A 16477-nucleotide genomic window follows, 5' to 3' on the forward strand; every position below is an offset into this window, starting at 1 on the left:
CTCACTCCTTACCAATTCTGTACTTAGTCTGCTGAATCCATTGGTCCATAGATTGTTGTCCACTGCACTAAAAATTCTTTCCATACCAACAGGAGACACTGGCATTGAAACAGAATTTTGAGCCAGTTTTCACTGATTTGTAGCAACAGACTGTTGAAAAAATCTTTCCACATATCACAGGAACAAGGTTCCAGCATCCCCGTAGAGAGAACTGGAAGGAAGCCCCCCGTGGAGACCTCTCCCAGATTTGAACTTGACCTGGGGTGGACACGGAGGAGTTGGTGATGGCACGGTCATCAGTCGGCTCCGGGCGCCGTGCACGGGGGCGGGTGTGTGTGGAGGGGTGGGGTTATGATATTATGGTGGTCACGCGAGGCTGTCCACTCCGGAGGGCACTTTCCAGCCCCCTCCGGCAGGCCCTGCTCTGCACGTGCTCTTCCTGCTTCCGACTGTCTGTTGATGAGTCCTGTTCATCCCTGGAGCCGACACCTGGCCCCGTGCCTGTCCCCAATCTTGGGTGGTTTTGCTTTATTCCTTTCTTTCATAGAGATTTCATCTAATGGCTTACTGGTATTTTATAAACATGAGCTCTAGGTTTAGTTATCGTTTCTATAGATTTGATATTTAGCTTTATTTTATTTTCCAGCATCAGTTTGTAATTTTATCTGTTAATCTGTTTCCCCTGTTTTCTCAGCTTATTTATTTATTTAAGAGACAGAGACAGAGAGCCCCCCAGATGCCTTCAACAGCTGGGACTGGGCCAGGTTAAACTGGGAACCAGGAGCTGAGCCCAGACCCCCGTGGGCGGCTGGAACCCCGTTACGTGAGCTATCCCAGACCCGCCGTGGGCGGCTGGAACCCCGTTAGGTGAGCTATCCCAGACCCCCTGTGGGCAGCTGGAACCCCGTTACGTGAGCTGTCACTGCTGCCTCCCGGGGTCTGCATGAGGAGTTGGAATCAGGAGCCGGAGCCAGGTATTGAACCCAGGCTCCCCGGTGTGGCTGAGGTGTCAGCTGCTGAGCCAAACGCCCACCCTGTAGCTTCTTGAGCGGAATGCTTAGGTCATTTATGTTAGTTCTTACCTGCTTTATTATAACCAAGTTTAAAACCATGAAGTTTTGCCTTATTGCACAGTTTACCATACCATGTTCCAGTTGTTTTGTGATTTGCAAATAGTCCACATTCTTAGCCTTTATTACCGCTTTGACCCCAGAATTATTGGACTATTAAAATATTTCCAAAGAATTTGATTTTTTTAGAGTTATCAGCGTTATTCTTACACTTTTTTTTTAGTGCCACAAGTTTTTTGGCAGTGTTTGTTCCATGCCAGGAGACAGGTCAGGTGCAGGGCATAGTGAACTCCCTGGCCGCTGTCCTGGGGAGTTCAGCCGCTTGCCACTGTGTGAGACACAGATGCAGCCAGGGTCAGTTACGGTCGTAATGAATGCAGTCAGCCCCCCAACTCCCCCATCTGTGGGTGCCGTGCCCACAAGTTCCAGTCGTGGACTGAAAATACTCTTTTAAGATGCCTCTGAGCCAAGCAAGTACCGACTTCGTTTCTTGCCATTTATTCCCTAAGCAGCGTGGTATAAGCAGCTATTGTAGTGTTTACATTGTGTTAGGTGGTGCAGGTGATCTAGAGGTGATTCAGGTATGCAGGAGGGTACGCGTGGTTCTGTACAGATGCTACGTCCTTGTACGCACGGGATGGAGTGCCTGTGGATTCGGGTACCCCAGGGGTTCCCGCACGCAGCCCCCTCAGACACTGAGGGCTGACTGAACGGTGGAAGGGAATCTCAGGCCGCACTTTGGCAGGAGAGCTGTCACTTGGACTTGGTGAACTTTTCCTTCGTCTTACTTCCTTACCTCTTCCCTGAGCGTGAATGGTTTTTAGTATCTGTTTGGTTCCAGGTAAGCAACTAATTTATTTTCTTATATGTAGCTCTGCTTTTTTTTTTTTCCCCTGAGGCTTCCCATAAACCCTAAAATCTAAAGGACCTTCAGTTTGTATGAGGTTTGCAGCTTGTGGTTCTACTTGCAATAAAAGTTTAAAACATGTGTAAGTAAATGCTGTTACTTTCTGAGTAAACAAACCCTATATTTAAATAAATTAGATCTTAAAAGAATTTTTATCGGTGTAATACATGCACATGAGTTTTGAAAATCGTGAAGCCCCGGGAAGCCTTCATGGAACAAGCGTCCCGCCTGTGCTCTCCATGCCCGCCCAGCCCCTGGAGCCCGCCCCTCCCAGCCCTCAGTGATTTCTTCTGGGAGCTTCTGCCACGTTCCTGTCAATATGCTTTTTTAAATTTTTTAAATTTTTTTGACAGGCAGAGTGGACAGTGAGAGAGAGAGAGAGAGAAAGGTTCACCCTCCAATGGCCGCTGCGGCCGGTGCACCGCGCTGATCTGAAGCCAGGAGCCAGGTGCTTCTCCTGGTCTCCCATGGGGTGCAGGGCCCAAGTACTTGGGCCATCCTCCACTGCACTCCCTGGCCACAGCAGAGAGCTGGCCTGGAAGAGGGGCAACCGGGACAGAATCCGGCGCCCTGACCGGGACTAGAACCCGGTGTGCCGGCACCGCTAGATGGAGGATTAGCCTAGTGAGCTGCGGTGCTGGCCCCGTCAATATGCTTTTTCTACAACTTCATTTTTAAAAATTTTTTCTTTTTCATTTTATTTGAAAGACAAAACAGGCAGAGACCTGAGACAGAGATCTTCTATCTCAAGGTTCACTCCCCAGCTACCCACAGATGTCCAGCCTGGCTGGGCCAGGACAAAGCCAGGAGCCAGGAACTCAATCTGGGTCTTCCACATGGGTGGCGGGGACCCAACTATTTGAGCCAGCACCTGCTGCCCCCCGGGGTGCGCCTTGGCAGGAAGCTGGAATTGGAAGCAGAGCTGGACTCAGACTTGGAACTCTGATATGGGAGGCAAGGATTCTAAGAAGTGTGTTAACTGTCACGCCAAATGCCCACCCCTTGTTTGATTTTTTTTTGTTACAGATAATAAATATATCTGACCCCCCCACTTCACCCCATAGGCCATCATATCTGGTTTTCTGGGGTGACATCTCTTCTAGAGCTGATCCAGTGTAGACCAGTTGTTCTTTTTTAAAAATTCTGTCTGAAAGGTAGAGTTACAGAGAGAGAGAGATTTTCCATCCGCTGGTTCACTCCCCAAATGGCTGCAGTGGCTGGGGCTGGACCAGCCTGAAGCCAGGAGCCAGGAGCTTCATCTGGGTCTCCCACATGGGTGCAGGGTCCAAACCACTTTAGCCGTCTTCCACTGCTTTTCCAGGTGCGTTAGCAGGGGGCTGTATCAGAAGTGGAGCAGCCGGGGCTCAAATTGGCATCCACATGTGTTGCCGGCGTCGCAGACAGCAGCTTAACCCGCTGTGCAACACGCTGGCCCTGCACCACTTGTTCTTAAAGCCTGCTACTTGCCATCATCCAGGCTTCCCTTTGCTGCTCCTGGGTTGGCTTCCCGTGCCTGGTGCATTCCTTCACTCTGCTCCAGCACATCCTCAGGCCGCTGTCAAATGCATCATGGGAAACACACGCTTGACTTGTTTCCATCTCGAGGACTCAGATGCCGACCTCAGCCTCCTCTGCAGGCACAGAGTGGAGCAGGAGATAAATGAACCAGATGCAGCCCTTCACATGTGCGCCTGGGGGCTGGGGACACGGCTGGCCACCCCTGAGGTGCTGGCCCTGCCGTTCCTTGCCAAGCTGGGCGGAACATGTTGGGGACCAGAGAACCCATGGCACGTGTGCTAGGGGCTGGTGTGGCTCAGCCACAGGACGTGTGTGAGGGGTGCTGCGGGGCTGGTGTGCGTGATTGCCAGAGAAGCCCTGAGGGTCCAGGTTGTGTTAACAAAAGAAAATGACCCTCGGCAGGAGTGAGGGGCGGGGCCGGCCTGACTCTCCGGGGCAGGGGGGGGGGGGTGTCCTGGCTCTGCACTGCACCTGTCTTTTATTTAATGAATATAAATTTCCAAAGTACGACTCATGGGTTACAATGGCTTCCCCCCCCATACCGTCCCTCCCACCAACAACCCTCCCCTTTCCCACTCCCTCTCCCCTTCCATTCACATCAAGATTCATTTTCGATTATCTTAATATTCAGAAGATCAGCTTAGTATACCTTAAGTAAGTATTTCAACAGTTTGCTCCCACACAGAAACATAAAGTGAAAAATAATAGATGATTTTTTTAAAATGATGATGAAATCAGATCTATGCACCTGTCTTGCACTTGCTTCTTTCCATGCCAGGGGCTGCCTCTCCCTGGTAGCTTTCCTTGGCCAAAATTCCTTCAGCATGTGGGTTCCTGGTTTCTGTTTTCTCAGTACTGCATTGCTGTGCAGTCTGTCTCTCTCGCCCCCAGGATGTTCAGACAAGTCCCTAAATCCTTGTCACGGTGAACCTGAAGTGGAGGCAGTAGTCCTGGCTCCGTGCTCGTCAGGGGGCCTCGTAAAGAGCAGACAAGTTACACGTTCAGCAGCAGGTGGAAGAAGGCGTTACTTCCTGTCCGTTAACAGCCAAGCAGCTGCCATCCCCAGCATCTGTGTAGCATCCCCACCCCGATGTGTTCTGAGGTTTTCAGTAGGAAAAACTGGAGGGTAAGCCCTCCAGGTTCTTCGTAACTGAGAGCCTCCTTTCAGCTGGCTCATCCTCTGCCTCGCCTCGTTCGAGTCCTGGAGCCATCGCTGCTCACGCACTGGGGCTGTCTCGGAACCACGACCCCATCTCCAGTCTTTCTTCAGAGCTAGACCTGGAGCGGGGGCGGCGTTCCCAGCATCAGCCCATGCAGTGCCAAGGCCTCCCCGGCTTACACTCCTTTCCCAAAGCCGTTGTCTAAGGAGCCTTGTCGCTGTTTGCTGGCACTGGACGTGCAGCACAGCCACAGCGTGGGTCCTTAGCATCACGTCTTGGTTTTGATTTGCTACACCTGTGACATAGGGAGACCCTGGGGAAGCTGGAGGAGACGGCCAGTTAGGAGCCATGGCCTGGCTGTGTGCACAGCAGGGACATGGGAGTTGTGTCGAAGCACCTGGGGCCTTCTGCCACGGAGATGTGGGAGAGCGTAGCTGTGGCCTGTGGGAGGGAGACCTGTGTGGCTGTGACCTAACTCTCTAGAGCGAGCTTGAGCGATTTCGTTCCTTTCTGAGTGCTTGGTGTTTGGATTCTGTGCCCACAGAGGTAGGCATTGTGAAGAGCAGACCAGGTGGTCTAGGAGGGTCTTGCAAGTGCGAGGGTCTGTGGCGGCTCTAGAACCTTCTGTCTGGGCACAAAGCAGCCTTTTAAAAGCTTTAGTTGTGCTCAGGATTTGGTACACCATGGTCACGCCGTTCCGGATGCTTCCTGCTGTCTCCCTCCACTGCTGTCCTCTCTCTTCAGCATCGTCTTCTTTTTCCTTCTCTCTCTCATACCCTGTGTGCATTTTTTTTCCCTCATTCCAGCTTTTGAATAGAAAAGACAAGACCACCTTTGAGAAACTGGACTACCTGATGTCCAAAGAAGATAACTACAAACGGACTCGGGAATACATCCGAAGCCTGAAGATGGTGCCCAGCATTCCCTATCTAGGTAGGCGTCTGGATTGGCTTTTATTATTATTATTATTATTATTATTTTAGGAAAACTGTTCAGGGCTTTAAAAATAAGATATTTTTACAATTTCTGGCTGAATAAGTTCCAAGAAGCAGCGAGGGTCGTGGATAAGTGATCGGCTGGTTCCTTGGATTGAGACAGGCTGTGGATACTTCCCTGGGGTGTGAACTTTGGTGGGGTTGGGAAGCAAGGGGTGTTCTGCCTCCCCAGGCCCCCCGGGCTGCAGCCCAGATGGGTCACAGTGACGCTAACAAGACTGGTCCCCCCACGGTCTCCTGAGCTGGGGAGACTCAGCCCTGCATGCTGTGTTCTGGTTCTCTGGACATTACTAGTATATTTCCCAAGATCTGCATGGACAGAGCTGTAGTCACGACTGTTGATTTCTCTGGCTAGCGTGTTTGCTGTAAGCATTAGGAAGAGGAGAAGTTGCTGTCGTTTGCGATTGCCCCTGAAGATACTTCGCAGCGTAGAGCATGTAGCTAGGAGACAGGCCTCCGCCGTCCGAGCGCTTAATGCTGCTGTCTGCGTTTCTCTGCCGTGACTCAGTCCCATCGAGTGGATTTGTCAGACTTGAATCTGTGCTCCGCTGTTGGCCACTTACGTCATGTCTGTGGTTTTGCTATGAAAATGTTGCCATGAACATCCTCTTCTACAGGGACTTAGGGTATCACCTCCTGATAAATTCCTAGAAATAGGATAACTAGATCAAAACTTATGCAAAAATGTATGCCTTTTTATGTATATTTCCACAGTGCTCTCCAGAGAGGATGTGTTACCTTACACTTTCATCAGACATGGGTGAAATTGCTTTTTCCCCCATATGTAAAAATACTATGTTTTCATGCATTTTTTCCTTTTTTTAATCTTGGCCAACTTGATGGGTAAAAATGTTATAGTTTAGATTTCAGGGTTATAATTTCAGGTAAAAATACCTTTTTTAAAATCTTTTTATGATCTAAAGCAATTTTAATCAGAAGGGTAGCTAAGATTTTATAGATGTGACCTGATACTTACAAGAATCTGAAACTTTTTTTTTGGAGATTCTTTTTTTTTTTTAAAGATGTATGTATTTATTTGGAAGTCAAAGTTACACAGAGAGAGGAGAGGCAGAGAGAGAGAGAGAGAGAGAGAGGTCTTCCATCCGATGGTTCACTCCCCAATTGGCAGGAGCTATGCCGATCTGAATCTAGGAGCCAGGAGCTTCTTCCAGGCCTCCCACGCGGGTGCAGGGGCCCTAGGACTTGGGCCATCTTCCACTGCTTTCCCAGGCCACAGCAGAGAGCTGGATGGGAAGTAGAGCAGCCGGGTCTCAAACCAGCGCCCACATGGAATGCCGGCGCTTCAGGCCAGGGCGTTAACCTGCTGCACCACAGCGCCTGCCCCTGGAGAGACTTCTTTGACTGCTGTTAAAATCTCTTACACTGGCCTTAGATTTTCTAATTCTTTTAAAGTCAACTTGGAAAATTTGTTTTTTAGTAGAAAATTGTCCATTTGATCCAAGTTTTAAGGATATTTTCATTTATTTATTGAGAGATCAAGGGAGACAGAGAGATAGGCAGAGAGAGAGAGGGAGGGAGGGAGAGAGAGGGAGAGGAAGAAGGAGGGAGAGAGGGGAGGGGAGGAGAGGGGGAGGGGAGGTTGCTCCTCTACCTGCTGGTTCCCAGAAGCCTGCAATGGCTGGGCCTGGGCCGGGCTGAGGTAGGAAACCAAGAACTCAGTACAGGTCTCCCGTGTGGGCGGCAGGGACCCAGCTGTTTGAGCCGTCACCGCTGATTCCCAAGGTCTGCATCAGCAGGAGCTGCAGCTGGGTGTTGTGGGCGTCTTAACCAGCACCTGACCGCCAGGCCCATGCCTGCCCCACTGTTAGGAAGGGGTGAGCATGACCAACCACTCTCCTCATTCAGCTTTTCAAATCAGACTGTGTTGTATAGTATTCTCTTACAGACTTGAACCTCTCTCTTTATGTATATGGTTATACTCTTAAAGTTTGTTTCTCTCTCTCTCTCTTTTTAAAATTGCCTTGCCAGAGGTTTGTCTATTGGTCTTCCCCAAGACTTAGATTTGGGACTTACAGTCACACAGTCTTTCTGCTTTTTGATTTACTGAGTTTCGTTAACCTGGGGTGTGTGCTCTGTGTCTCTTTTAGCACCTGTGAAATTGGGGTGTATTTTTCCAATGATGTAAAGTGTTGTGACATTGTTTAATTGGCAGCAATTTTTCTTAGTGACACATTAAAAAATGGCACATTTTATAGTAGATGACATCTTAAATGTGATGAAATCTGGAATTCTCACTTTTGTCTTTTATAATTGATCTCTCCGGCTTCCCTTGCATTGTGTATCTAAGCCATGCGAGTGTAATTATTGGTTCATTTTCGTATGTGCCAATCTTCTGACTTCAAGGCTACGGAATTTCCTCCAGCTGCCCCCTCTGTTGCGTCCTACATGTTTCGATGCACAGTGTTCATGGTGATGCTCTTTAAGTCTCATAATTATAGTTTTACTTTTTCTTTTAACCAGGTGTTATTTAAGGTAGCAGTTCTGTGATTTTCAGGGGCTTACGATGTTCTTTTTTCAAACTGCCTTATGAGATACAATTAATATACAATCTGCTTGAAGTTTATGATTTGGTGAGTAAAGATGTATAACCATCACCACAATTCTCATCACCCCAGCCACACCCACACCCATTAGTGGTCGTTCCATTTCCCTGTAGCGAAGCCCCCCCAGTGTCCTGCCCTCAGCCCCAGGCAACCACTAATCTACTCTGTGCCTCCATAGGTTGGCATATTCTAGAACTTTCACGTAAATGGGGTCGTGTACTGTGCTGTCTTTCTCCTGGCATCATGTGTTCAGTGTTCACCTGTGTTGGATGGTGAACACGACGTCATTCCTGCTTGTTGCCAAATATCCCATCGTGTAGACACACTGCATTTTGTTTATTCATTCATCTGCTGGGCATTTGTTTCCCTTTTTTTGGCTCTGATACACAACACTGCCATGAATGGCTTGGGTTCTAAAAAAATACTCATTTTAAATTTTTTCTAAACTGGTTCAGAACGTGACGTATATACTCTCTTAGTTTCTGAAAATGTTCGAGATTGTCTTGTGGTGTAATACAAGATCAGTTTTTGTAAATGTTTCATGGGTGCTGAAGAAAAGGTACTACTTCTTCAAATTACTCTTATAATTGCATGTAGTGTTCAAATTGTTATTTGGTGGGGACTTGCTCTCATCAAGGAGAAAAATACATGTTAGATTCTTCTTGCATTTCCGATGGTTTCTGCCTGAACGTGTTCAGCATTTAGACATTCGTAGCAGTTGTGGGTTCACTATGAAGTGTCATGCAAAAAAATTTGTTTTTTAAATTTCTGCATCTATATTATTTTCTTAAAAAAAGACCTACTTATTTAATTGAAAGGCAGAGTTATAGAGACAGAGGGCAAGGCAGAGGCAGAGGGGGAGAGAGAGAGAGAGAGAGAGAGAGAGAGAGAGAGAGAGAGAGAGAGAGAGAGAGATCTTCCATCCACTAGTTCACTCCCCAAGTGGCCCCAACAGTGGGAGCTAGACCAGGAGCCTGGAACTCTGTCCATGACTCCCATGTGGGTGACAGGGACAGGACGTGGACCACCTTCTGCTGCTTTCCCAGGCACATTAGCAGGGAGCTGGATCAGAACAGCATCTGGGACTCACATGAGATGTAGGGATGCAGGCAGTGGCTTAACCTGCTGTGCCACAGCACCAGCCCTGTTCCAGGCAAGACTGTATTAGTTCCATTTGTTGTTTGCTTTTCCTCTTTTGGTATGTTGTTAATTGTGTGATACCTATTTTATTTTTCACTTGCGCTTTTAAAATAAATCTTTGACAGTATTTTATTCATTATTTGTTTATTTTTATTTTATTTGCAAGGCAAAGAGACACACAGAAACAGAGAGAGAGATCTTCCATCCAGGAGTTCACTTACAAATGCCCACAAAATCCAGAGCTGGGCCAGACCAAAGCCGGCGGCCCAAGAGTCAGTATGAGCGCCCCGTGTAGGTGCTTGAGCCCCGACCTATCTGCTGCCTCCCAGGGTGCACGTTAGCAGGAAGCTGGATCAGAAGCAGAGGAGCTAGGACTCAAACCCAGGCACTCGGATGTGGCATGCGGGCATCCTAAGCAACTGCTGTGCCAGACTGACTGTGTTTTAGACTTTAATATTTTAAGTTGCTTTGTTGTAGGCGAGATCCTTGCGAAGATCCTTTAGTTGGACCCAGTGGGAGAGACCTTGCCTTTAGTAGGGGTGCGTGACTCTGGCGTTTGTTCCTTCTCTCAGATTGGTTGCCATCCCACACTTCCTCTCTTTATGCTTTTCCTTGTTCCCTTCCCCGGCTTGCCGTAAGCTGAAGCGACTTTCTACCTGGCGCCTGGCACATCCCCGTCTCAGGTCCCCCGAGGGCATCGTGGGCACTAGGGTGAGGGCCGCCTCCTGCAGTCCCCCAGCAGAGGGGCCCCGGTGCGCTCACCCGAGGTGTGCTCAGGATGGCCTCCCTTCTCTGAGCACAGGGATCACGGCAGGTGCAGGGCACTGGCTGCTTGACTGTGTTGTCTCACTGAATAGCCGGCACTGAGAGGTTCCCCAGGGTCACGGGGCTGGACGGTGGCAGGGGCTGGACGGTGGCAGAGCCAGGCCTGGGCCCAGATGGTCTGGCTGTCAGCCCTCTGCTGACTTACCTCCTCTGCTGTCCAGGTCATTCGGTTCCCACCCCTCCTCGCTGTCCGCCACCTGCGTGTCCTCTGCTGTTTGGGACTTTTGGGTGGCCTCCATCAGGCCTTAGGAATTGCATGAGTGGCCACCACTCTTTCTTGTGATGTTCTCCGTTACACACTGCCTGGGGCTTCCAGGGGCCCCTGCCTTGTCCTTGACAACCTCCTCTCTCCGGCCTCTTACTGGCAGTGCTCCCCTGCTTCTGGCTCTGAGCAAGCCCAGGTAACTGCCATCCCCCTGTCCCTTCCGCCTGGCACGCATCTCCCTGTCCTCCAGCCAGCGGGACTACGCTGCCCCTGTTGCCCCACTGTGACCCTGACAGGGTCAGGGACAGGGTCAGAGGCAGACTCCCTGTATGCTTGGTTCTCTGGTTGCCATGGGGGCTCCACGCTTTGCATAGAGGAGACTGAAAGGAGACACCTGTCTCGGGCTGGTGTGGGCTCCCTTGCACATCTGTCTGCCGTACACGGACACTGCCCAAATCCAGGTTGTGGTTTCAATACTGGATTCCTCTTGAGAACCCAGCCAATCCCCGGGGCAACTTTGTTCATCGAAGGAGGAATAGTTACATAATTCCTGGAGGGTGCAGTATAGGAAAAGATGTCTGAAGCCATTTGTCTTTCCTTGGCAAAGCCCTCCCGGCAGGTCTGTTCACCCTAGGGCTGGGAGGGGTTGGTGTGTGGGAGTAGCTTCAGGTCAGTCCTGCGACTTCCGGGGGCTTTGCCCCGCCCCCACCCTGAACCCTGCTGCACCACTGATGGGGTTTTCATTGTTGTAACATGGGAGGATCTTTGCCACCTGGGTCCGTGGACCTCTCACACACAGGCTTTGTGCGTGTGTGCTTGTGCACATACGTGCACGTGTGCATGCGTGTATGTGTGTGTGTGTGTGCTCATCTTTCCTGCACGCCAGGAGCTCTCCTGTAGTGCTGGCCGCGGTTACTGACCCCATGGGTGCGTGTTCCAGCTCGTTTTAGCGGAGATTTTAGAGCCAGTTGGCTGCACTTCGGTGTCCTGAGTTCCTGGTGAAACATAATTTAAAAAACACAGAAGGGGAAAAAACTGATTACATTTAGAAACAAATCAGGCTCTTTGAGTCACAAAGTTCCCTCCAGTTTACTTTGAAGCGTGTGAAGGTGCTGTGGGGAGGGTCAGGTTGGTTGTCTGACCTGAGAGCAGCTCCCACGGTGGCCCAGGCTGGGTGAATCACAGCGGCAGGGCGGCCCAGCGCGCCTCTCACTCTGCACACCGACCCTGACTTAGGGGCTGCTTTACTTTCAGGACTTAGGACTCCCTCCAGGAAATAACTAACTAAGATCAGGCCGGTGGTGGGTCTTAAACGCTTTAGAGCGGGTTCTGAAGGCGCTCTCAGCAGCGTGGAAAGCTGTGGTCCCTCCCAGCGCCACACAGCGAGGTGCTGTGATGGTTCTGCGTGGCAAGGGACCCGCCAGACCCTCCCAGGGACTCCGTCGGCCTCACGGCAGGAAGCAGATTTCCGGAACCGAAGCCGCTCCCCCAAACAAGCTGGCCCTCTCGTTCAGTGTTTTGAAAGTCAGCCTCGTTTTAACATAAAAATTGTGAGGTTCAAGATAAAGCCAAGTTGTTTCCGAGGATGAAACAACCAGGACTGTCGGGACTTGCACGAAGAAGTGGCTCTTGGTTGAAAAGAAGAGTTTGCTGTGTTGCTGCAGGGCCCCCCAGCACAGAGAGGTGAGGGGGCCCCGGCTGTGAGGCCCAGGCCGCTGTGCACCAGGCCCTGCCTGGGCTGCATGCTCCCGCTGTTGGTTACAGAGCGGTCAGTGGGCAGGGCTGTGGGCCCCCTGCCCTCAGAAGCCCACAGGCCGGGGCCGATCCCTGGCAGTGAACGAGAAACTAAAAGTGGCTGAGCGTTGGGAAGGGACAGGCAGAGGAGCACAGACAGTGGTCGCTCACCAGGAAGGGTTTTCTGGAGAGAAGCGGAGTCCCGAGGGATGACCCAGCTGCACCAAGAGGCAGGGACGCGAGCATCCCAGACAGGACCGACAGCTTTGCAAGAGCCCTGGAGTGGGGAAGGGCAGGTCTGTTGGAAGCGCTGGCTGCAGCGTGGAGCAGATGAGGAGGGAGTTGTGAGAAGCAGCGGTGGGGACAGAAGGGTCAGGATGGTGGAGACAGGAGGGTCAGGGCAGCGGGGACAGGAGGGTCAGGACAGCAAAGACAGGAGGGTCAGGATGGTGGGGACAGGAGGGTCAGGACAGCGAGGACAGGAGGGTCAGGCAGGGACAGGAGGGTCAGCATGGTGGGGACAGGAGGGCCAGGACGGCGGGGACAGGAGGGTCAGGCAGGGACAGGAGGGTCAGCATGGTGGGGACAGGAGGGTCAGGTGGGGACAGGAGGGTCAGGTGGGGACAGGAGGGTCAGGACAGCGAGGACAGGAGGGTCAGTGGTGGAGACAGGAGGATCAGGACAGCAAAGACAGGAGGGTCAGGATGGTGGGGACAGGAGGGTCAGGACAGCAAGGACAGGAGAGTCAGTGGTGGGGACAGGAGGGTCAGGACAGCAAAGACAGGAGGGTCAGGATGGTGGGGACGGGGCACTGGAGCCACAGCCAGCCAGTGAGGGGTTGTAGGCGAGGGCATGGCCGGATTGGATTGCGTTTAACTCGCTCCCCTTGGCTGCAGCACAGGGAGTAGCACAGGTCAGGCTGGAGGAGAGAAGGCCACTTGGGGGATTCTGGAGAAGCCCGAGATGAGTCACGTTGTCCAGGAGTTGCCGGCGGAGGAGGGAAAGCCTTTAAAAATAGCTCACTTTAGAGCAGCGTCTTGGAGATGGCCGACACCGCCATCAGCAGACAGCTCCCTTGTCCCTGACGGGGACACACGGCGTTTCCCTGTGCTTCTGACTTTGGGAATCCGTTTGTGCGCTTGAGCTACAGCAGAACTGAGGGGCAGCAAGGAACAGGCTGAGCTGACAGATGTCACAGGGCTGTGGCTTCCCAGGGGACCTCGCCACCCCCACTCCAAGACCAACATCCAGTGGCTCCCAGGTCAGCCATCTGGCTGGTCTTAGATCGGCCAGCATGTAGGATAATCCTTTCCTTACAAGCTCTACTGAAAAGACCGCATGCCACGTGCGGGACATCCAGCTTCTTCTCTTGCAGTTCCCACCCCACGTGTTTCCAGGGATCCCCAGGGAACACTCATTTGTTCCACATCTCCATCCTGGTTGCATGGTGCCTCAGCCGGCTGCCTGGCGCTGAGCCACTGATCCCTCCCTCTGGCCGTCTCCTGCCATTGCCAGCCATACCCTCCAGCTGTCCCTGTGTGGAGCCAGGCTCCTGCCTCCTCCCTGGGGCACAAGGCTTGGGCATGGATGAGGGGATGTCAGTGCACCTGCCCCGGGGGTCATGGCCTGTGTTCTCCGGCACCTGCCCCGGGGGTCATGGCCTGTGTTCTCTGGCACCTGCCCCGGGGGTCATGGCCTGGCCCTTTTTCCTGTCTGCTCTGATGGCCTCGAGCTACAGGGTCCAGCCTGCTGCCCTCCCACCCCAGCTGGAGAGAACCTTTGATCAAGCTCCCTCCCTAAGACCTGTAATTCTCTCTGGAGCCCAGTAAGCGAGGAAAAGCTGTCGAGCCCCAGGCTGCAGCGTGTGTCTCAGCCAGCAGAATGCAGTGCAGGTAGTGGCCCGTCCAGGGCCAAGGCCTTGCCCGATGTCTGCAGGGCAGGCTGCCACCTGAGTTCCAGGTGCCTCCCAGACAGGAAGGGATGGCCTCCACTTAGGGGGACTTCAGAGTTTCTTGCCTTGAAATTCACATTTCCCTGGGATTTCATAGTCCTGCTCAGTCCTTACAGAAGGCCAGTGGATGCTATTAAAATCTACGTTTTATGAATAGAAGAAGGGCCCTCATTTGACTTACTACTTGACCAGCATCACATGCCAGACGCACTCCAAGTTCAGCTCCTGCTCCCAGCGCCAGGCACCTCCACTTCCCTTCTCTGTCTCCATGGCGAGAGCCGTGGAGAAGTGCGAAGGGACTGTGCCGCCTCGTCCCACCGCCCCTTCTGGAGCACAGCGAGGACCTGCGGTCGGCCCTTCTCTGAGCCTGCAGAGCCCGCGTTTTGTGCAAGAGGAAGCGTGCTTTTGTCTCTGGCATCGGCACTCACCAGTCTGTTCCTCTCTGACTTCCTTTGGCCTCTGGGTTTCTAGCAAGGAACTGACAGCAGTGATGACCATGTCCTGTGTGTGTTCTCTGCGGCAGGCGCTGCCCCGCGCTCCTCACGTGCAGCATCTCGTCCAGTCCTCCCTCCGAGGGAGGTGCGATTGTCGTCTTAGTAGCTACAGCCTGCACAGACAGTCACGTTTCGGGTCATGTACTAGCAAGCGGCGAGACCAGCTCTCAGAGCCAGGTCTGACGCCAGAGCCCCGGCTACTGATGGCGATGGCAGAATGTGCCCCACGCTCTCCTAGCTCCTCCTCCCCTGGGACCCAGGGGCTCTGGAGGGAGACATCCTGGTGGGAGGTCCTGCAGATGCGGGCTGGCGCTGGGTGAGGACAGAGTGGACTGAGGGGACCCTCCTCTTCCCCTGGCACACTCTGACTGCCCCCTCCTGCCTGGGCCGGCCCTGGGGAAGACAGGGGCGAGGCGTGGAGGAAGGGTGAGTTTCTCCATCCTCAGGGCCCACCTGGAACGTAGGGATGCCTCCTGGCACTGTGTCAGAGGAGGCCTGAGGGCCTGCTCCATTTCCTGCTGCAGGTGGCCTCCAGACGGCCCCCGAGGTCCCCGTCCCCTAGTGTGTATGTCCTTGTCTGAGTCTGCCCCCTGGAAGCATAGACAGAACACAGGATTTGCTTCTGACAGCGTATGAAGGAAATAATGGGGTATCGCTTCCGAGCCTAGATGCTAGGAGGGCTGTGCCCCCCACACTGGGTCTCTGCTGCTCCTCCTCTCTCTTGGATCACTCCTGCTGCCGTGTTGCGTGTGTGGCCCCCTCTGGAGAAGCCATCACAGCTGAGATTGAGGCCACGGGAGGACGTTTAGGAGCAGATCCTGCCTAAAATTTGAGCCTTCGGGTGAGACGGCTGCTGTGTGGGAAGAGGCATCGGCTAAGACGTGCCCCGTTCCTGGTCCACAGACGCAGCCAGCTGATGAGTGCTTGTTCTGTGAACGGCTGCCTTTGGGGCAGACCGCTCTGTGGCCGTGGGTAACCAGTGTGGTGCACGATGGTTATCAACGCCCACATTGAACCCTTTGCTGCCTATTCTGAATTGGGGACATCTCTACTGAAAAACCTACACTGAAGGCTGTGCCATTGGCCTCTAGGGCAGCAGGAAGTACTGGGCCCCTGTGAAAGCGCATTCAAGGGGACCCTTTGGGCTAGAGGGGTATCTGATGCCTCGAGGAGATGAATGTGTGTAGCTCTGTAAGGGAGGAGGGGGCCTGGGGACGCATCATGGGCCTGGAAGGGCACCCCAGAAAGGCTGAGGGTCCCTGGCCCTTGTGCACAGCTCTGGACTGCAGTGTGTGCGAGGCTCGGGATGACCCCACACGAGGGCCGGGACGGCAGGGCGCAGGGCAGCAGCGTGAGCAGGCCCTCGGAGGCCTGGGAATACCTGCCTGGCGTTCCGTGTGGCCACCTGGAAAAGCTGTGCCCGGAAGTGGCATTCAGCGCCCATTCGTTCTTCTACAAACTTTTAAAAATTAGAAAAGCAACACACTGCTTGCCGTAAAAATCATTCCCACTAAAAAGAAGTCTATAAAGTCAAAGTGAAAATCTCGCTCTTCCGCTGCTTGCCAGAGGCCGCCGCTGTCGGCAGCTGATGTCGGCGTCTTGGCAGACATCTGGTCACTGCTAAGACAGACACACCTGTGTGTGCGTGCGTGTGTGTGTGTGTGTGAGAGAGAGAGAGAGAGAGAGAGAGGGATGGAGAGTGGGAGGGAGGGAGAGAAAGAGGGAGGAAGGGAGGAATCTTTTTTAACCCACACGGGACACACGTGGTTTTGCACCTCATGTTTTTTTCCACGGAAGGCACTGGGGGTGTTGTTCCGTGGCGGCCACAAATGCAGCAGCCCCTCAGCCTCCCCTGTGGCTCCTGGACACCTGCCGCCGGCCAGCCATGGCCGCTGAGAAACACGAGGCTGTTGG

The 16477-nt window shown here is 52.8% G+C and overlaps 1 protein-coding gene across 20 annotated transcripts in view; it reads left to right on the plus strand.

The window, feature by feature from the left end:
• RALGPS1 (Ral GEF with PH domain and SH3 binding motif 1) overlaps positions 1-16477 on the plus strand; it is a 267729-nt gene that overhangs the window by 126076 nt on the left and 125176 nt on the right. For all 20 annotated transcript variants that reach the window (XR_011382172.1, XM_051855034.2, XM_051855036.2 and 17 more), the window contains one exon: positions 5462-5588. Coding sequence is in view for 19 of the 20 variants with exons in the window: in XM_051855034.2 (XP_051710994.1) it covers positions 5462-5588 (127 nt within the window). In the remaining variant the exon portion in view is untranslated. The remainder of the gene's footprint in view (positions 1-5461; positions 5589-16477) is intronic.

Source organism: Oryctolagus cuniculus, chromosome 1, assembly GCF_964237555.1.
Source record: "Oryctolagus cuniculus chromosome 1, mOryCun1.1, whole genome shotgun sequence".
NCBI lineage: Eukaryota > Metazoa > Chordata > Mammalia > Lagomorpha > Leporidae > Oryctolagus > Oryctolagus cuniculus.